Source organism: Ambystoma mexicanum, chromosome 7q (genome assembly GCF_040938575.1).
Source record: "Ambystoma mexicanum isolate Mex_15411 chromosome 7q, UKY_AmexF1_1, whole genome shotgun sequence".
Taxonomy (NCBI): domain Eukaryota; kingdom Metazoa; phylum Chordata; class Amphibia; order Caudata; family Ambystomatidae; genus Ambystoma; species Ambystoma mexicanum.
In genome coordinates, this window is record NC_090941.1 from 1,072,672,675 (window position 1) to 1,072,695,247 (window position 22,573).

The 22,573-nt window shown below is 46.9% G+C and overlaps 1 protein-coding gene across 3 annotated transcripts in view; it reads right to left on the minus strand.

Annotated features, from left to right (window-relative positions):
* LOC138528629 (uncharacterized) overlaps positions 1 to 22,573 on the minus strand; it is a 306,819-nt gene that overhangs the window by 180,500 nt on the left and 103,746 nt on the right. For all 3 annotated transcript variants that reach the window (XM_069640439.1, XM_069640438.1, XM_069640440.1), the window contains exon 3: positions 6,466 to 6,774. In XM_069640439.1, coding sequence (XP_069496540.1) covers positions 6,466 to 6,774 — 309 coding nt within the window. The remainder of the gene's footprint in view (positions 1 to 6,465; positions 6,775 to 22,573) is intronic.

The following is a 22,573-nucleotide window of genomic DNA, read 5'->3' on the forward strand; positions in this document are numbered from 1 at the left end:
TGGTGGCAGGGTATTGGCCTTTTCTTTCTGAAAAACATCTTGAAAATCTTGGTATTCGCTTGGTAGAGTAGCTGTAACCCCCCAGTACTACTGGTGCTGTTCCCCGAACAGATGTCTGTGAATCTTTTTCCTGCTTTTCTTTGTGGTAGCAAGTGAGAGCACAGTCGTCGGAAAAGGCCAACTTCTTTGCACGCCAGTCTATTTGAGGATTGTGAGCTACTAACATGGCATCCCTAAAATCAACCGGAGCGGAGGAGCCTTGATGAGGCCGAAAGCAATAGATTCACGGTGTCCATTCTGGCACAGAAGGGTTAATACTGCTGTACATTGGTTTACTGGACCAGAAGCTATATTTCAGTACCATCAACAGTGATGACCTTTTCAGTAGTCGGCTTTTTGCATAGAGGAAGCCCCATCTCTGCTGCCAGATCTTGGTCTATGTAGTTCCCAACTGCCCCACTGTCTATGTATGCTTCTATGGCATGCATCCGTGATGGTTACTGGTGATGGATCAAAATCACAGGTAATGCAAAGTGTGAGGTCTGTGGCTCATTCTCCTCGCTCGACAAACGGACCTCTACGCTTGCCGGGCTTGGTAGTTTTCCGTCTCCTTGTTGTCATCTTCCTTTTCTGTAGCTCCAACAGTTCTTCTCTGAGGCTTTATTGGACATTCTTTGAGGAAAAGGCCTGACTTTCCGCAGTATAGACATAATAGCTGTTGCCTCCTTTTGTCTCTTTGAGCCTTAGTTAAGGGACCCCTCCGATTTGCATGAGTTCTACCGTGTTCTCTGTTGAACGTCAGACATTGTCCTTTGACCGGACATACATGGCACGAGTGTCCAATCTCATCCAATCGACTTTTTGGTCCTGTAGCCTATGATCTAACTGAACAACAAGATTGATGAACTCTGCACAGATTCTTGGTGGATTAACCACTTGTGCAAGGACGTCCTTTAATTCTCCCCGTAGACCCCGGTGGAATAGTGTGGTCCTTTTATTTTCAGGCCATCCCGTTTCAACAACTAACATATTAAAGGTCGCTATATATGATAACAAATCTTGGTTTCCTTGACGGAGGGACAAACGTTAATTATCCAATGCTTGTCGTAGGGTATGTCGAGCAAACAGTTTCTCTATTTCCTGCTGAAAACCTCTAAAGTCACGTAGCAGTGGATCATCCTGACTTACTAATGGCACAGACCAATCTGCAGCACTGCCACTCAGGTATGATAAAACAAAGGCAACCCATGACTGGTCGTTAGGAATAGCCCCGGGTCTACAAAGGAAATGAAGACTACATTGGTTCCTGAACATTGCGTACTTCTTTGGACGCCCCGCAAACCGTTCGGGTGGAGCTAAATGAATTGTTCCAGGAAGAGTTATTTGTACGGGACTGGCTGGTGTTGTCACTGGCGGAATGTTTCCAGGTAAGGGGGCCTGTCCTGCCTGTGATTGGAGTAATTGTCTACTCAATTCCTCAGTACGCTCTTTAGTAACTATCACTTCTCTCCGAAGGCCGTTGGTTTCTTGCCTCACTGAATGTACTTTGGCATGTAGTTTCCATGACGTCCAGGTGGATAGTTATATGCGGCTTCGCGTTCTGTTACGCTCACCTGATATCCATGGGGATGCCACTCAACCCTGGCTGGAAGATTAGCACTCCCGAACCCTCTCCCTTCATATGTGTTGAGCGTGGAACGTGCCTGCAATACAGGAGAACTGGATATAAGGCTAACGTCTCTCTTGGGTTGATTCCCACCTCCGTCAGCCTCAAATTCCTCCCTTAAGTCTAGTCTCTCTCCTCACCTTAATATTAGGTATGGTGTGCTCTCCATCCTGCATGACTGTGCAGGGCGCGTTGGAGGTGTGGGCATTCTGCGACCTAGTTGCTTCACTGGTGCGTTGCCCATTGCCCAGTGTTCGGGTCCAGGCCTGCTGGGACTCCGATTTGCTTGATGAAGTAGGTACTACTGTTGTACAGTCTTTTTGTTGTTATTAATGTCTCTAGTTTCTTTCCCTCAGATGAGTTGGAGAGTTTTGGCATTGCCATGCTGTATGGGATGAGAATCCCAGCAAGGTAAGTGAAAGCGCACCGGAAGTGCACTTTTACTGTTTGACTGTGTGCCACGCTGCTCAAGTTGGTGTTTGGATTGTTGGAGTACTGGAGTTTACGAGTGGCTTGGAGGATGAGTCGGCAAGGATTGCTGTTATTGGTTGCCTGCCTGCCCTAGGACCTTCAACCCCTGTGTCAAAACGCTCATGTGGAAGAGAGGATGTACATATGTTGTGTCTTCCACCACCACATAAACAGGGCGCATATACCTTTGCATGTGATCTGAATGATGCTGAGTTCCGTAAAAAAGAATGGCATAGGGAACAGGCACAAGAGAATCACCACCTTCCGTATGGCAACATGCCTCTGGGTCAGTGTAAATCCCTTACTAATTCTAGGGAACAAATAGACATGTTTGATTTGACCACAGGGCTGCTTCCCGGAGAGAGGCACCATGAGCATGGAAACAATGCCGAAGAGGCTGACCATCGCGCCAGTGATATGGATAAGTTTGGTATGAACTTCCCGGTGCGACCTAGAATTTTTGATCTTCTTGACAAGGGCCATGAGTTGACGCACCTTGAGTTGGGGAATGTAAAAACTACTATGACAGAGCTGCTTTGTAAAGTTAACAAAGTGGAGGGTATGCTATTCACATGTCAAGCTGTATCTACTTTAGTGGGTGACCTCAAAGAAAATGCTAAGTTGGTTAATAAGAGCACGCAAACTCCAGCAGATGTTAGAATGGTTGATGCTGAAATGAAATCATTTGCAGAAATGGCAGCCCTACCAGTAGCTGATAAAAAAATATTAGCTTCAAAGTCTCCACCTCGGTTTTGGGGTGGTGAGGAGGGTATGGTATCTATAATTTAGCAAATAAAAGCTGATATTGTGAATATAAAAATTGCCGTTACTAATTGGCAATGTGAAATCTTGAGAACTCCTAGTTCACTAAATCATATTCCTATCCCCACTGAGGACGTTGGAGCTAGCCAGTCAGCTTTGCTAGATTTGATTGACCTTTCTGAAGGTGACATGAAAGAACTGGGAGCAGTGATGGACATTCCAATTTTGGATGAGCAGACGGAAAAAGAGAGTGTGGTATTAACCCGTAGAGAAAAAAAGAGTAATTGCCAGAGCACAAAAAAGAAATGCTCGTAATAAAAAGATGGTTATTGCACTAAAAAAAAAAGAATAAAAACATAATTGTTGGAACTGGAGATCCGTCGAATAAAGCCCTTAATATCCAGAATGATGATAACGGCTTTGATCTTCAGAAACTTGATGATGAATCAAAAGAACATCTGAATCTGATGCCAGAATGTCGAAACATTTGACTACATCAGACTCTAAGGCTGAGGTTATTGGGTCTGAGGTGAGAAGTTGCCAACCTAAGGAAAACGGGCGTACAGCACCCACTGGAATAGGTCCTCCAGGGGCACAAACTGCACTTTCACAATTCTATAAAATCACAAATAAGAGAACTAACACTAATATTAGCAACAATCCTACCAAGGGGGTTGTTCATGGGTCACAGGAAATGCAGACGAAAGAAGTGAAGATGGTTGAAATTGCGGCATGTGCTAAAGTTACAAGGGAGGAACAGCTTGTAAACAATGAGGAAGAGGACGAGGAACTCCAGTTAGTTGATGCTCAATCCTCTCGCCTAAGGAAAGATATCCCTCTCTGTGGTATCCCTGATGAAAAGTCGATCTTAGAGCTGCAAAATGAAAAAACTCTAAATGCAGAGTGTACCAAAGCGAACAAAAATGAATTTGAAATGGGGAATCCAATGTTATTAGAGAATCTAGTGCCAGGGAAACCGATTTTATAACGGGATGGGAGAGTGATGTAGCGATCAATGGCAGAACTAGTCTTAACAGAACATTTATGCTAAAAGCCTTTCAGGCAATCCCTCCCCTAAGAACACTACGTTCTGATGATATAGAGTGGATTCGGTTGGCCACTAACTATAATCACTGTATGATTTGTGGTTTTCATTCTACGATAATTGCTACAATGGTTTGGGATCAGAGAGAGAACTTCTCGGTGATTGGCCTAGCACCATTCTTATTCCAGAATGAAAGAGATGCTGAGACCTTCCTTGTAACACCTCTTAAAAAGGAGGGTGTGAATAATGAGACAAAACTATCTGGGCCTCTATCCAATCTCAATGAAGAAACTATAAAACAAATTCTTGCTTTAGCAGCGTCTCTGAACAGTACCACATCAACAGCACAAATTAATGATTTTCCGCCCAGAAAAGGCAAAGTGGAATGAGGTAACTGATCCTCCCGAAATTATCCTACTACAGAAAACTATGTACACTGAACTATTTGATGTAGCAGGCTATGGATGTTATTCATATCCAGCGTCTAAAGGATTGAAGGGACGGCCTTCCGGGGGTATAGCGGTACTGGTGAAGAATACGTGCAGATTCGATGTTAAACTTATTCACCAGGACACTGCTGTGTTGGCATTACAATTAAATCCTTACCGACCTGCAGATAATAAGATCGGTATTATATGTATTTATTCGAATAGAGTAACTACTGTTTGGGAAGTTTAGTTTACTTTAGTTTCTTTATTTGTACCGTGCGCCGAACCCTGGGGTAACCGGGCACCGGAGACTTAGATACAGTTACAACATGGCAAAAATATACAAGACCAGACTGTGAAATAACAACAATAAGTGTGGTAGACCAGGTTACAAGATGGTCGATAAGGACATGCGGAGAAGAAGTACATTAAGCAGAGTTTTTGTTGGAAAGCCATGTTTTAGTTTTGGCTCTAAAAGTCCAAAAGGAGGGTTCTGTTCTAGGGTTTAGTGGCATAGCGTTCCATAGTTTGGCAGCTAGGACCGGGAAGCTGGTGCCACCTGCTTTTTTAGGGAGAATTTGGGAACGGAAAGGCAGTGTGAGTATGGCGTTCTGGTTGGTCTAGTTGATGTGTGATTGTGGAACTTGTCTGCCAGGTATTTGGGTGCATCATTGGAGCGGCATTTATGGACAATGACGAGGGATCTGAGAGTGATTCTGTCTCGGACAGGGAGCCAGTGAGCATTTTGCCTGATGCTGGAGATGTGGGCGTGTTGTGGGATACTGAGGGCGGCTCTGAGGGCATTATTTCGAAGCACCTGTAGTTTGTTCAGGTTGCGTTCTGACGTGCCGAGAAAGAGTGTATTGCAGTAGTCAATTTTTGAGAGTACTAGCGCTCTGGCTAGAGTAATGCAACTGAAGGGAGATAGGAAAGGTTTGCAGGCGTTGATAAGCTTATCTGTGTAAGCTGTGGAAGAGGCTGTGGCATTTACCTGTCTTTTGAGCGAGAGAGTAGAGTCTAGATAAACCCCAAGGGTTTTAATTTCTTTGGCTACTGTAATTAGGTTACCGTCTATGTTGATGGACGCATAACGGGGGTCTAGTTTGTTTAGCTGTGGTTGGGAGCCGACAAGAAGGAGCTCAGTTTTCTCGTCGGTGAGGCATAGACCGTGCTCTGCCATCCAGGCTTGGATCTCCAAATATAGATTGTTGATTCTGGTGGAGTCCTCATCGTAGCACCCTGATAGGGTGATGAGAACCTGGGTATTGTCAGCATAGTTTGTGTATGCGACACCCAGGTTATCTAGGCGGCCAAACAATAGCTTAGTGAAGATATTGTATAGGGACGGCGAGACGCACGAGCCTTGAGGGGCGCCACATGTGATGGGGACAGGGAGTGCTGAGGCCCCCGGGGTGAAGACCCGAGTGGTTCAGTTGGCTAGGAAGGACTGGATCCAGGCGGTCGCCTGGTTAGAGAAGGCCGCCCTCGTGTACGAGCGCGATAGAAATAAAATAATCAATCAATGGCTCGGGCTGGCGGGCCATGCACGCCTCACAGCTGGGGCGTGAAAGCAATATTCTTTATTGGTAGTGATAGGAGGGGGAGCCGTCATTCCTGCAGACGCCAATTTAAGCTGACGTGTACATAACTTGCACATGATTTCAAAATTACCTGTAATAACAGTTATTCAACAAGTTTCAGAGCTTACAGCAAACCATGTACGTGTACCTCCAACAGTACAGATGCATTTGCTGGAGAAACACTAACAGGCAGGCACCTTCATCTTTGGAAGATAGACATATTTCAATGTACTTTTTATGTCCAAGATGTGCATTATAGGACGTAGGAAAGTAAATGGCAAAATCGGTTGCCTATTTAAGGTCAAATTCTGTGACGTACTTGACAAGGTCTTTTAAACTGATTTGTATATTTCTTTCTGCTTCTTCAAGCGCTGTTTGTTATATATTTTCTTGAAAAGCGCTCTGATACCATTCCTAGTGGAGAAAGTATGAATTATCATTTCATTCTTTATGCTGAATCTGTTCCTTTACCATGCCACAGAAGTCAAACTGTAGAAGGTTTTAAACTCTTACCGCGTGTTTCCAAAGCTTTGGGCATTGTGAGGTGGTAGGGGTCTCCTTACAACCACATGTCCTATCTTCTCCAGGAATTCCATCACTTTTCCTACTGTGGCGTCATCCTCGGAAAGAGCTGCAACATCCGCAAATGATAGAAGCTGGTAGTTCTTTAAATTATATATAGTCTCATTTCTGCTTCTATTAATCTTCGCTCTGATCTCCTGAGCACCAATCCCTTTCATACACACACGCGTCAGGTGTGTGGATAAGTAAATGGTCACCTTTGAGCAAGTTCTGCACAGCAAAGGCAGACTGCGGCATTCCCTAAGGAAAAAAAAAGATAGTGCATTTAATCAAATTCTCAAATATTTGGGTAACGCCAGTATAACTGACAGTAGTTCACCTATGCCCATCATGACAAAAGCCAAATGGATTTAAAAATATATATATTGTTTTCATATTTGATTCAGAAAGTGATAGGAAACACAAAGTCCTAAATTGTACCCCAACCTGTAACATAAACAGAATATTTTACAATCATCTTTTTAAAACATTTCTATTTCCTGTCCAAGGGCACCTGTGCATGCCTCAAAACCTCTAACAAATAATACAAGAGTGTTAATTCAAATGAAAGTATTCTGTGATGCCAGAAAAAGTGTTCTTATTTTTGTTGTTGCCCTGACTTATTTTGTTTTGTGACTGAGATGTACTCTGCTGCAGTAAAACCCTCCATGCCTCCACATTCCAACACTCCACTGCCTCTGTTGACTCTCTCCTCGGTAGGTGTGCCTCCACCTTCCAGCACTCGTCTGCTTTCCTTGACTCTCTCTCTCCCTGGGTAGGTGCTCCTCCACAATCCAAACACTCATATGCCTCCCTTGACTCTCTCTATGGGTAGGTGTGCCTCCACATTCCAGAACACCTCTGTCGCTATTGACTATCACTGGGTAGGTGTGCCTACACATTCCAACACGCCTTTGCCTCTCTTGACTCTCATCCTTTGTAGGTTTGCCTCCACATTCCAGCACTCCTGTGCCCTTTGTGACTCTCTTGTCCTGGGTAGGTGTGCATCCACATTTCAGCACTCCACTGCGCCCCTTGACATTCTCCCTAGGTAGATGTGCCTCCATGTTCCAGTATTCCTCTGCCTCCCTTGACTTTCTCCTGGGTAGGTATGTCACCACATTCAAGCACTCCATTGCCTAGGTTGACTTCTCCTGGATAGGTGTTCCTCCACATTTCAAAACAACATGGGCTCCCTTGACTTTCTCCCAGGCTAGGTGTGTCTACACATTCCAGTGCTCTCCCACTCTGACTCTCTCCCATGGCAGGTGTGCATCCACATTTCAGCACCCATCTGCCTCACACGTCTCTCTCCCTGGGTAGGTGTGCCCCCACATTTCAGTGCTCCACAGCCTCCCTTAACTGTTCCTGTGTGTGTCTGGCTTCACATTTTTCGGCACTCCGCTGCCTCCTTGACTCTCTGCCTTGGTGGGTGTACCTCTACATTTCAGTACCCAACTGCTTCACTTGTCTCTCTCCCTGGGTAGATATGCCTTGACTGCCTCTCTTGCCACTCTCCCTGGGTAAGTGTGCCAGCACATTCCACATCTCCTCTCCATCCCCTGACTTTCTCCTAGGTAGGTGTGCCTCGAATTAACAGCACTTCTCTGCCTCCCTTGACTCTCTCCGTGGATAGGTGCCACTGCCTTCCAGCACTCCACTGTCTAGGATTGCTCTCTCAATGGGTACGTCTGCATCCTTCCAGCACCCCACTGCCTCCCCTGACTTTCTCCTGGGTGGGTGTGTCTCCACATTTTGGCACTCTAGAGCCTCATTGGATTTCTGCCTGGGTAGGGGTGCATCCACATTTCAGCGCCCTCGGTAGGTGTGCCGTCACTGGCTTTCTTCACACTCTCCTTGGGTGGGTGTGCCTCCATATTTCGGTACCCCACTGCCTCCCTTGGCCTACTTCCTAGGTATGTGTGCCTCCACTGCCTTTCTTGACATTCTCCCTGGGTAGGTGTGCCTCTCCATTTTGGCACTCCACTGTATCCCTTGACTCTGCTTGGGTAGCTGCGCCACCACATTTCAGTGACCAACTGCCTCGCTGGTCTCGCTTCTTGGGTAGGTGTGCCTCCACTGCCTCTCTTGCAGGTGTGCCTCCACATTTTGGAACTCCTCTGCCTCCCTACACTCTCTTCGTGGGAAGGTGTGCCTCCACATCCCAGTATTTCAACATTCCACTGTGTCCCTCGACTCTCTCCTAGGTAGCTATGCCTCAACATATAAGCACCCCCCTGACTCACATGTCTCTCTGTGGGTAGGTGTGCCACCACTGCCTCCCTTGACTCTCTCTCTGGGTAGGTATGCCTGCACCTTTAGGCGCTCCACTACCTCCCTTGTCGCCCGATCCATGGTTAGGTGTGACTCCACTCCTCCCTCGACTCTTTCCCTGGGTAGGCAGCCAACGCATTCCAGCACTCCACTGCCTAGGTTAACTCTCCTCCTCGATAGATGTGCCTCCACATTTCGCCACTCCACCGCCTCCCTTAACTCTTGCCATGGATAGGTGTGCCTCCACATTTCAGCACTCCACTACCTCTCTTGACTTTCTACCTTGGTAGGTGTGCATCCACATTTCATCACCCAATTGCGTCACTTCTCTCTCTCCCTGGGTAGATGTGACTCTAATGCCTCTCTTGACACGCTCCCTGGGTAGGTGGGCCTACACCTTTTGGCAATCCACAGTCTCCCATTAACTCTACCTGGGTAGGTGTGCCTCAACATTTTGGCATTCCAGTGCCTCCCATGATTCTCTCCCTGGGTAGGTGTGCCTTCACTACCTCTCTTTACACTCACCGTGGAGAGGTATGCCTCCACATTTCAGCACTCCACAGTCACCCTCGACTCTGCCTGGGTAGTTGTGCCTCCACATTTCAGCACCCAACAGCCTTGCTTGTCTCTCTCCTTGGGTAGGTGTCCCTTCACTGCCTCTCTTGACACTCTCCCTGTGTAGGTGTGCTTCCACATTTCAGAACTCCTCTCCTCCCTTGATTCTCACCCTAGGAAGATGTGCCTCCACATTCCAAAACTCAACTGGCTCCCTTGACTCTCTTCTAGGAAGTGTGCCTCCACATTCCATCGCTCCACTGCCTCCCTTGAATATCTCCTAGGTTCTCTGCCTTACTTATCTCTCAGGGTAAGAGTGACTCCATTGCCTCCCTTGACTCTCTCCCTGGGTAGGTGTGTCACTGCATTCCAGCACTCCACTGCCTATGATGACTCTTCTCCCGGATAGGTGTGCCTCCACATTAAGCCACTCCACAGCCTCCCTTAACTCTCACCATGGATAGGTGTGCCTCCACATTTCAGCACCCAACTGCCTCGCTTGTCTCTCTCCATGGGTAGGTGTGCCTTCACTGCCTCTCTTGACACTCTCCCTGGGTAGGTGTGCCTCCAAATTTCAGAACTCCACTGCCTCCCTTGACTCTCATACTCTGTAGGCATGGCTCCACATTTTAACACTACACTGGCTCCCTTGACTCTCTTTATGGGTATGTGTGCCTCCACATTCCAGCACTCCACTGCCTCCCATAACTCTCACCCTGGGTAAGGGTGCCTCTACTTCCTCTTTTGACACTCTCCCATGGTAGGTCTGCCTCCACATTTTGGAACTCCTCTGCTTCCCTTGACTCTCTCCTAGGTAGGTGTGCCTCACCATATAAGCACTTCTCTGCCTCCATTGACTCTCTCACTCGGTAGATGGGCCTTTACATTCCAGCACTCCACTGCCTCTCTTGATTCTCTCCTAGGTAGGTGTGCCTCGACATATAAGCATTTCTCTGCCTCACTTGTGTGTCTCTCTCTCTCTCTCTCTCTCTCTGGGTAGGTATGCCTCCACTGCATTTCTTGACGCTCTCATCGGTTAGATTAGCCTCCACATTTTGGCACTCCACTGTCTTGGTTGTCTCTCCCCTGGGTAGGTGTGCCTCCCTTGACTCTCTCCCTTGGTAGGTATGCAACTGCATTCCAGCACTCCACTGCCTAGGTTGGTTCTCCTCCTGGATAGGTGTGCCTCCATATTTCGCCACTCCACAGCCTCCCTTAACTCTCACCATGGATAGGTGTGCCTCCACATTTCAGACATCCACTACCTCGCTTGACTTTCTGCCTGGGTAGGTGTGCATCCACATTTAGGCACCCAACTGCCTCACTTGTTTCTCTCCCTGGGTAGGTGTTCCTCCAATACCTCTCTCGACATTCTCCCTAGGTAGGTGTTACTCCACATTTTGGCATTCCACAGTCTCCCATAACTCTCTCCCTGGGTAGCTGTTCCTCCACATTTCAGCACCCAACTGCCTCGCTTGTCTCTCTCCATGGGTAGGTGTGCCTTCACTGCCTCTCTTGACACTCTCCCTGGGTAGGTGTGCTTCCACATTTCGCAACTCCTCTGCCTCCCTTGACTCTCGTCCTGGGTAGGTGTGCCTCCAAATTTCAGAACACCACTGCCTCCCTTGACTCTCGTACTCGGTAGGTATGGCTCCACATTTTAACACTACACTGCCTCCCTTGACTCTTTTCATGGGTAGGTGTGCCTCCACATTCCAGCACTCCACTGCCTCCCAAAACTCTCTCCCTGGGTAGGGGTGCCTCTACTGCCTCTTTTGACACTCTCCCTGGGTAGGTCTGCCTCCACATTTTGGAACTCCTCTGCCTCCCTTGACTCTCTCCTAGGTAGGTGTCCCTCGACATATAAGCACTTCTCTGCCTCCCTTGACTCTCTCACTCAGTAGATGGGGCTTCACATTCCAGCACTCCACTGCCTCCATTGATTCTCTCCTAGGTAGGTGTGCTTCGACATATAAGCATTTCTCTAACTCACTTCTCTCTGTCTCTGTCTCTGTCTCTCTTTCCCTCTCTTTCTCTCTCTGGGTAGGTATGCCTCCACTGCCTTTCTTGACGCTCTCATCAGGTAGATGTGCCTTCACATTTTGGCACTCCACTCCTTTGTTGTCTCTCCCCTGGGTAGGTGTGCCTCCCTTGACTCTCTCCCTTGGTAGGTGTGCCACTGCATTCCAGCACTCCACTGCCTAGGTTGGTTCTCCTCCTGGAGAGGTGTGCCGCCACATTTCGCCACTCCACAGCCTCCCTTAACTCTCACCATGGATAGGTGTTTCTTCACATTTCGTTACTCTTCCTGGGTAGGTGTGCACCCACATATCAGCACCCAACAGCCTCGCGTGTCTCTCTCTCCCTCCCTCCCTGTGTAGGTGTGCCTTGAATGTCTCTCTTGACACTCTCCCTGGGTAGGTGTGCCTCCACATTTTGACTTTCCACTGCTTCCCATGACTCTCTCCCTGGGTAGTTGTGCGACCACTGCCTCTCTTGACACTCTCCCTGGGTAGGTGTGCCCCCACATGTCGGCACACAACTGCCTCGCTTGTCTCTCTCCTTGAGTAGGTGTGCCTTCTCTGCCTCCCTTGACTGTCTACCTGGGTAGGTGTGCCTCCACATTCCAGCACCCCACTGCCTCCCTTGAATCTCCCCTAGGTAGATGTGCCTCGACATATAAGCACTTCTCTGCCTCACGTGTCTCTTTCTCTGGGTAGGTGTCACTACCTCCCTTGACTCTCTACATAAGTAGTTGGGCCTCTACATTTCGACACTCCACAGCCTCCCTTAACTCTCAACATGGATAGGTGTTTCTTCACATTTCATTACTCTTCCTGGGTAGGTGTGCACCCACATTTCAGCACCCAACTGCCTCACGTGTCTCTCTCTCCCTCCCTGTGTAGGTGTGCCTTGAATGCCTCTCTTGACACTCTCCCTGGGTAGGTGTGCCTCCACATTTTGACTTTCCACTGCTTCCCATGACTCTCTCCCTGGGTAGTTGTGCGACCACTGCCTCTCTTGACACTCTCCCTGGGTAGGTGTGCTTCCACTGCCTCCCTTGACTCTCTCCCTGGGTAGTTGTGCGACCACTGCCTCTCTTGACACTCTCCCTGGGTAGGTGTGCTTCCACTGCCTCCCTTGACTCTCTCCCTGGGTAGGTGTGCCTCCACATTTTGACTTTCCACTGCTTCCCATGACTCTCTCCCTGGGTAGTTGTGCGACCACTGCCTCTCTTGACACTCTCCCTGGGTAGGTGTGCTTCCACTGCCTCCCTTGACTCTCTCCCTGGGTAGGTGTCCCTTCACATTTCGGCACTCCAATGCCTCTGTTGTCTCTCTCCCTGGGTAGGTGTGCCTCCACTGCCTCCCTTGACTAGATACCTATGTGTGCCGCCTTACCTAGTGGTTCAAAGATCAGGACACAATCTATTGTAAGCGAGAGGGCCAGAAATCAGCTTCAGTACATAAGACACACAGGAAGATGCCTGGCGGTGGTCAAGATTGGAGTCTATGAGAATGCAAATGCTTCCAGGGTGCTGCATCCTGGATAGATGTGTATGCTGTTTGCGGGTGTGATTCCACATCCTCACTAAATAATCACACTGCTTTCTTATACACATACTGTAATGCTGCCAGAATGAAAAGCTGTGCCTGTTTTATAATATAGGGATGCCATGTTAAGCTTCCACCTCTGCCCTGCACTGTTTGGTGCATCATATGAAGGACTCTTGGCCCCCATATTCACAATATTGCATGAGATTGTCAACCTACTTCCCATTTGCTCTCCTTAATGCAGCGTAAAAGTTCCCACTTAGCGACTTAAGTACGGCTTAAACCTTGCAAACATTGCCAAAACCAGCTATGTAATAAGCCCCTCACAGAGTCCAGCCCATTCCATACGTATCTCATTTGTATTTGTATTTTATTAAAGGAACAAGGTCGTGAGCCAGTTTATGAGGGTGTAACAAAGTAGGACATATACCAAGGATGAACAGAAAAACATATATATATAAAAAAACAAGTGACTTACAAAAGGTAATGTTAACCTAAGGGGGCAAAGGCTTTAATCTAAGAGGAGTACTATTGAAATATGCAAAATGACATGATTAAACATCACTGCAGGTAGTATTGGGGTTATGTACAGAGGATAGGCGAGAGGTGAGAGGAGCTCCTCTTTAGCTGGTAAGTGAAGCTCAAACCGAGCTTTGAAGAGATCCAGGGATGGGTTGGCCTTGATTGCTATGGGCAGTGGGTTCCAGTGATTAGGGGCAGGTAGGGAGAAAGAGCAGAAGCAAGTGAAGACACAGGGGATATTGGACGGTAAGGTTGAGTGCAGAGGAGGATCGAGGGAACCAGTAGGTGAGTAAACTGAGACACAATCGGACAGGTACAGTGGAATAAGACTATCGATAGCTTTGTAAACCAGGAGAATTAACGTGAAAAGAGAGCGGATGTGCATGGAGAGTCAACCAGCATGTTGTCAGCAGGTAGACGTGGGGGGAGGATCTTGGTAAGTTGGAGAGATGCGGCTAGCAATGATGAGGACTTTGTCTAGATAGAGGAAAGAGTAGATGGGAAGGCCAAGTAGTAGGCTTGAGTAGTAGTAAAGCTGGCTGTGCACAAAAATGAAGATTAGAGTTTTTGCAGCATGGTTAATAAGAAAAGGATGAATTTTCTGAATGTTGAGGAGGTTAATACGAGCAGCAGAGGCAGTGGTAGTGATGAAATGTTGTAGTCGTAGGTTGCTATCACAGAGAACCCCTATTAAGAGCATCTTTCACCAGAGGGCATCTCAGCGCTGTAGCATGGATGAACAAGTTACTTACCAAACTGGTAACGTTCTTTCGACGGGATGTTCCTCCAACGTTTTCCTTATCTTTGATGTTATCCATTCTAGCTTGCTGGCCTCAGAATTTTTTTTCAGTAGAGGGAACTGCGCGTTGACGTCCCTCGACAGCCTCCGTATCGGTGCCGACGTCATCATGAGTATAAATAGACTCACGCAGCGTAGGTTGCTCAGTTCCGTTTTGAAGTTCAGATTTGCTTTGCATTAATTGGTTAGTGACCTTGAAGGAGCGTAAGCTGCAACTACAAGGGAAGTTTTACTGCGGGGATGGATGGGAGGGGCGATAAGGAATACGTCGGAGGAAAATCCCATCGAACATCCCATCGAAAGAACGTTACCAGTTTGGTAAGTAACTTGTTCTTCAAAGGGATTGTGTCCTCCGACGTATTCCTTATCTTTGATAGACTCCCATAGCAGTAGTATAAAGAGGAGGTGGGAGTAAAGATGAAATATTTCCCTTTAAAGATATACAGAATGCAACACAGCTTTCCCAAATCTGGTCTCCTGGATAGAGGAGGAATCTAGGCTGTAAAATTTGGTAAAAGTATGTGCGGACGACATTTGTGGCAGCCGCACATATATCTTTAATTGGGACCCCTCTTTGGAGAGCCGAAGAGGCTGCGATACCCCTGGTTGAATGAGCCCCAAGATGTTGAGGGGGTTCTTTTCCTGCCAATTTGTAGCATTCTAAAATGGTTAAAATGATCCATCTTGAAATGGTCTGTTTTGTGATTGGCAATCCTAATTTGTGCCCTGCATATCCTACAAACAATTGGTCTGCTTGCCTTATCCTGCTAAAATAAAAAATCAAGGCACGCCTTGGATCCAGTCTGTGTAATCTCTCTTCCTCTTTCCCTGGATGGGGAGGAGGATAGAACGGAGGTAAGGTTATTTTCTGAGTGATATGGAATTCAGAGACCACCTTTGGGAGAAAATTGGGCTTAACTTGTAAGACAACCTTGTCTTTATGAAAGATTGTATGAGGAGGTTTGCAAGATAGAGCTTGTAATTCGCTCACTCTTCTAGCAGAAGTTAAGGCCACTAGAAACACTGTTTTAAGAGTGAGAAACTTTAGTGAACAAGAATTAAGTGGTTCAAAAGGAGTACTCATCAGAAACTTTAAGACTAGATTGAGGTCCCACAAAGGTGGATAGACATTTGTTAATCCTTTCAGAAATTGGATTAATACAGGTAGTTTGAAATATGAAGGTTACTCAGCAGTACACTTAAAGATAGACAGCACTGCGAGGTAGCCCTTGATCGTTGCAATTTGGAGACCTGAATTTGCTAAGTAAAGCAAGAAAGATAACACCATCGGTGTATTACATGAAAAGGGTTCAATATTCTTTTCTCTACACCAGCTGCAAAATTTGTTCCAACGGCAGCGGTATAAAGTCTTTGTTGCTGGCCTTCTAGCTGAAAGCAAGACCTCCATGACGTCATCCGGTAGATCCCAATCCTTGTATCTCAACCTTTCAGGAACCAAGCGTGAAGGTTGGGGATTCTGATGTCTGGATGGAGAACCTGACCTCCCTTCTGCGAGATAAGATCCTTCTTTGCAGAAGACGAATCAGAGGACGGATGGACAGGTCTAGAAGGTCCAGGAACCACGTTCTCCTGGCCCAATCCGGGGCAATTAGGATCATGGCTTTCTGGACTCTTCTCAACCTCCTGATCATTTGAGGAATGACGGGGACTGGAGGAAACGTGTACAGAAGTGGAAACTCCCAGTCCACTACGAACGCACCCCCTAGGGCTCTTCTCGGGGGAAATTCCCTCGAACAAAACTGATCACACTTTCTGATGATGCTGGTGGCGAACAGATCCACTTGAGGGGTTCCCCAAAGAGTGAAGATCTCTTGAAGGACTTCCTGAGCTAGCTCCCACTCGTGGGAGACTGTGCTCTGCCTGGTCAAAGCGTCCGCCGTCAAGTTATTCTCTCCGGCTAGGTGAACTGCCGATAGAGAGATTCCTTCTTGAATTGCCCAACACCAGAGCTGCATTGCCTCTCTGCACAGTGGTAGTGACCCTACGCCTCCTCTTTTGTTGAGGTAGTGCATGGCCACTGGGTGTCCGTCATTATCAGGACATTCTTTCCCTGTACTGATGGCAGAAATCCTTTCAGCGCTAGTCTGATTGCTCTCAGCTCCAACAGGTTGATGTGTAGTCTGGACTCCGATGGTGACCAACGACCGCTGATGGTTAAGTTGTTGGCATGGGCTCCCCACCCCGTGAGTGAGGCATCTGTGACTACTGTTATCTCCGGCCATGGTTGCCAAAACTGTTCTCCTTTCAAGATGTTCTCCCGACAGGCTCACCACTGAAGGTCCTGAGCTACTCTGTCCGGGACTTGTAGGAGATCTGACATTCTTCCTGAGAATTGCGACCACTGGGTTCTTAGTGCCCACTGGAGAGATCTCATTCTCACGCGAGCCTCTGGAACTAGGAAGATGCAGGATGCCATGAGGCCTAGCAACCTCAATAAGTCGAAGGCTGGTAGACTTTGGGCATTTTGAAACTTGGTGACCATCTGTAGAATCTGTTGCCCTCACCTCTGGTGGCAAAGCTTTTCCCAGGGAAGTGTCCAGGACTGCTCCAATGAACTGGAGTCTCTGTGATGGTATCATCTGTGACTTCTTTAAGTTGAGGGAGAAGCCCAGCCTGTGAAGGATGTGGCAGACGTAATCTAGATGGATCTGAGCTTGTTCCGGAGATACTACTCTGATCAACCAGTCGTGCAGGTAGGGGTAGATGTGGATCCCTTTCCTCCTTAGACTTGCACCCACCACCGACATTAGCTTGTTAAAGACCCTCGGCGGAGGTCAACCCAAATGGCAGAACTCGAAATTGATAGTGAGAGTTGCCAATTGTGAACCTCAGGTATTTCCTGTGTTTGAGATGGATTGGCACATGGAAATAAGCATCCTGAAGGTCTAGAGATACCAACCAGTCCTGAAGCTGGAGGGCCTGAAGGATCTGAGAAAGGGTTACCATCTTGAACTTGTCTTTCCTGAGGAATTTGTTCAATTCTCGCAAGTCCAAGATGGGTCTCAGTCCTCTGTCCTTCTTTGGTACTAGGAAGTAGGGGGAATACCAACCCTGGTTCCTCTCCGCTACAGGTACCGGTTCTCTGGCACCCTTCTCTAGCAGGTCTAAAATCTCCTGTATAAGGAGCGGGTCTGGAAGATTCAAAGATTTGTTCTCCGGTGGATGACTGAGGAGTGTGTAGGAAGGGCAGGCAGTAACCTTGGGCAACTTTCTCCAATGCCCAACATCTGACGTAATAGCCTGCAATTCTGCCAGATGTTGAGTTAACCTGCCCCCTACTGGTGTCTTGTGGGGGAGACCTCAGAGGGGTTGAGAAGCGGTTGACACTAATGCCGAGGGTAAAGTAGCACCTGCTGCTGTAGCTTTTGTACCTCTGACCCGTCCACCACGGGTGAATAGTTTCTGTCCCCTTTGAGCTGGCTGTCCTCTGCCTTTTCCGAATGGAGAATAAAAGTGAAAGGACCTACCCCTCCAGGAAGCTCCTGAGAGGCGATTTGGAGTCTGCCGGATTGCAGCCACAAGGGATTTCGCTGCTGCCTTGGATGTTTGTAATCTCTCCAGGCTGTCATCAGCCTTCTTTCCAAATAGAGAAGTGCCGTCAAAGGGCATGTTCAGAAGTCTGGCTTGTACATCTGGAGCAAAACCAGACTTCCGCAACCACGCAAATCTACGGATTATGGTACTTGCCGCCAGGGCCCTGCTGATGCTGTCAGCAGAATCAATGCCTGTTTGGAGGGACTCGCACATTGCATCCTTTCCATCCCTGATGATGTTTAAGAATGCATCCCGTTCTTCTCCTTCTGGAAGACAGTCAGCCGCAGATGAAGCACACTCCCAATGTGTGTGGCTGAATCTTGCTAGCGTGCAAGTGGCGTTGATAGACTTAAGCGCCATGCTACACGCCGAAAAGACTTTTTTTGACATGGCATCAAATCTTTTATCATCTCTCTCCTGTGGAATAGTAGGGTATGCCGACTTACTGTTAGATGAAGTCGCTGCCTGTAAAACTAAACTCTCTGGAGTTGGATGCTTGCTCAGATATTCAGGATCTGAAGCTGATACTCTGTATTTAGCAGAAAGTTTTTTATTTACTGCAGGGATAACTTCAGGAGTTTCCCAATTAGCAGATATTTTGCAGAGCAGTATGAAAAGGAACAACAGGATCCTCCTGTGGGCCTTTATCTAAAATATCAGTAAGGTCATCCTGCTGAAAAGAAGGTGTAGGTGTAGTCCACCCCATGAATTCAATTATTCTGGCCATCAGAATCCTATAAGGAGTCTCAGCATGCTCTCCAGGGTCTGGTTTAGCAAACTCTACTTCTGGAGAAGTATCTAAACCACTTGCCTCATGTAAAGAATCTTGAAGGTCTTTTAACCTGTTCTCCTCAGAGATTAACTCCTCTGACATGGGTATTGTAGTCCTTTGCAGACCAAAGGGTCTCTCATTGTCGGAGTCCTCCCCTTCCTCATATATAGAGGACAAGGCTCTAAAGTAGTCAGACCTAGGAGATGGTTTAAAACCCATTTCCAGAGAAGAAGGAGCCAAATTCATTGTCACTGCCTGAGAAAACGTGGAGGTTGTCGACGTGGATGTCATAGGCTTCAACAATCCTGAAAAAGGCGTGGAAATAGTTTGAAAAGACCTCGATGCACTCGAGAGGATCGGAATCCTACTCGGCATCGTCAAGATTGTCGATGGCATCCTCGACGTCATGGTCGGGGCTTTCGACACCTCTACGGCCTCTGACGTAGTGGCAGTTGTAGGTTTGTCTTTCATCAGGGTCGACAGTGGCGCCGAAGACGGCGTTGATGAAACCGATTTATGTGTCGAAGGGCCCTTCGACAAAGGCATCGATGATGCGGTCTTATTGCTTTTACTCGAGGGTTCATGACGCTCTCGAGTACTTTCTCTCGCCGGGTTCAACGACTCACGGCATATTGATTTTTTGGGTCTTTCACCCAGGGTATCACCTTTAGACGTCTCCGAGGGGGTCAAAGCCTCTTTCTCAAAGACGCCAAGCATTCTTTTACGGAATTCCTCCCACTTAGCCGGAGAGCTGTGTTTCGCGGAGCAGGTGACCCTTTCTGGGCAAGTAGAGGAAGAAGAAGAGGGAGATCTACGACGCCTCTTCTTAGAGTGTTTTGATCTCGAAGACTCATGAAAACTGCTTCGAGATCTTGAACGGGAATGTTTCTTTTGTCGACGAGACGAATGTCTCGACTCAGCCGAAGAAACTTTAGAGGGAGTAGAAGTTTTAAAGCCCTTACCTCTTTCTAACTTCACCTTACGCTCCTCCAAGGCTTTCATCGTCATGGACATACAGTCCTCACATTTCGAACAGTGATGCTCCGATCCCAGGCACCACAAACAGATCCTGTGAGGATCCGTTAAAGACATTTTCTTCCCACAGTCACAACATTTCTTTAAACCGGACCGTGGAGTCGATGGTTCAGATGAAGAAGCCATCATGTAATGGTAATAATCTTTGAAGAATAAGAAGGTTTTTCTGAAGAAAGGAACCGAGCATTATGTTTCCGAGGCCTATGAAGTGCGGAATAACGGAACTGAGCAATGGACGCTGCACGAGTCTATTTATACTCTTGATGACGCCAGCGCCGATATGGAGGCTGTCGAGGTACACCGACTCGAGGGACGTCGACGCGCAGCGACCTCTACTGAAAAAAGCTGGAATGGATAACATCAAAGATAAGGAATACATTGGAGGACACAATCCCTTCGAAATGCAGTATACAGTTTGTTGTTAATCCACTGAAATTAGTACAGGTTAAAAATAAATGTTTTAAATTTTTCCTAAAGGATAAAAGAGAGTTCCAGATGTTTGCTGCTTGTACTATTAAAGATCGCTGGCCTTTCCTCTCCTTCCTGTAGGAGGGAATCCTTATCTCCCTTGACAAGTGTTTTCTTAACAGTCGTTTAGAAATACGAGTATGAATTTATTAGAAAAAGGACAAGTGGGCCGCTAAAGGCTTTTAAAAACAATGCACATGCCCTTGAAGATGATACATTTCTTCAACGGGAGCCAGTGTAAAGTTCTCAGGTGATGTGATCTTGTTTCCTCAGTGTCAGCAAAGTTCTAGCAGCAGTGTTCTGAATCCTTTGTAAGGGTATTGTACGATTGGGCCGAATAAAAAAGATCCGACCGTACAATATGACCGAAAAATGCTACCACCAAAGGTTCGAAAACCAAAAGTTCAAACCTTTGGTAGTAGCATTGCAAGTAAGTACAAAAGACTGCGGGAGCTGCGTGGGTGTCGCCCCCAAAACCACGCTCACTATACTATGTGGTATAGTGAGCTGGGTGTTGCGGGAGACACCCACGCAGCACACCTGTAAAAAAAAAAATAATAAACGGGGGCTGCAAGGGATTCCCCCGCAACCCCCGCTCACTATACTTCACAGTATAGTGAGCGGGGGAAACCCCTGCAGCCCCTGTAGTATGTAAGTGTGTTCACATGAGAAAGGTGCAAACTTCTGGTAGTTTGCACCTTTCTCATGTCAACTTTCCTGCCACGGCAAAATTATCCGCGATCGGATCACTTAGAATCTTTAAAAGCGCTGTAATAAAAGCTCAGGTAGGCCCAAGAATATGCTGCTGTTAAAATCTAGATGAGAGTTGATCAGAAAGTTCATGACAATTACCTACTGTGTACATAAGATTTTTTTTAAAAGACAGTATAGGCCCGATTTTCAAGGCAGGATGTGGTCAGTGAACTGATGACTGTTTAGAGATAAGGTATCATAGAGGGTGACACCCAGGTTCCTGACTTGGGGTTGGGACATTTGCCAAAACTCTCGGTCCAGAAACCAATTATCTGAGCACTTGGGTTCTGACTAACAACCATGATTTCTGTCTTATCAGAGTTAATTTTCAGCTAGTTTGTATCCATCCAGTCCTTGATAGCTACTAAGCATTCATTACATTGTGAGAGTTGAGTTTCTCTGCCTAATCAAGGTCAAGGTCAGGATCAGAGCGTTATCGGTGTAGTTAAAACATGTCAGGCCATGATGGCGTATAGTATCCATTAATGGTTGTATGTAAATATTAAATAATATGTTTATAGTACAAAATTGTGAATTCCATTGCTTAGCGCAGAGTGGTACCTCGCAGTAAACACTAAGAAGTTTTGCTTTCTACATAGCCACTGCCTGCTATTCTATTTCTTAGCACACAGTGAAACGTAGCAGTACACTTTAGGAAGTTGTCCTTTCTACACATCCACTGTCTGTTATTCCGTTGCATTGCACACAGTGATAAGTAGCAGTAAACCTTACGAAGTTTAGCTTTCTTCTTAACCACTGCCAGCAATTCCATTGCTAAACACACAGTGGTACATAGCAATACACATTACAAAGTGTTGATTTCTTCATAGCCACTGACAGCTATTCAATTGCTTAGCACACAGTGGTACATAGCAATCAACATCAGGATGTTTTGCTTTCTTCACAGCCACTGCCGGCTATTCCATTTGTTTAGCACACATATGCATTTATTTGTTTATTTATAGGTTTGTACCGCGTCAAAACCCGCAGGCATCAGGGCTCAACAAAGAGACAAGGCACATACATATAAAACAGGACGGAAGATCAGCTCAACTAAGGTGTGTTTTCAGTATTTTCCTGAAGCTTTTTTAGTTCCTTTCAAGCCTTAGTTTGATTGGGAGTCTTTTCCAGTTTTGGGGTACTCTAACCAGAAACGCTCGGCCCAGGCCGTTGGACCGTTTAAAGGTTGGGTACTTCATCTGACCCATAGCCTCTGATCTTAGGAATCTTGATGGTATATATTGGGTGATCCTTTCTTTGAGGTAAGCTGGGGCTTGCCCAAACAAACATCTGTGTACTAAGGTCATGCTTTTGAAGGTTATCCTGTCTTCAACAGCGAGCCAGTGGAGGTCTGTCCTATCTTTGGTGATATGCTCTCTCCTTGTTCTTCTCCTAATTCTCCTAATTATTCTCACTGCATTGTTTCGAATAATCTGACAATTAGTTAGGCATCCCTTGCTAGTACCCAACATCAGTGCATTCCCATAATAAGGGCCGGTCTGTGCCCTGGTCTCACTCTTCCCATTCTACACCGAAGCGAGAGGGCAGGAGCGCTCTCCCTCCAGGATCCTCACCTCGCTTTTGGAGAAGCGAGCCACCAGCCGCTCACTCTACCATCCGGTGAGATTGCAAGATGCGCTTGGCCTCTTGAAAATATTGCTGAATGTTACTTTAAAATCAGAACATCTTTACCTAGGCATCACAGCAGCACTCCAACTGCCTGCAGCACTATATTTCGGTGCCACATAGCCGTTTTTTCCTGCTCCACAGCAT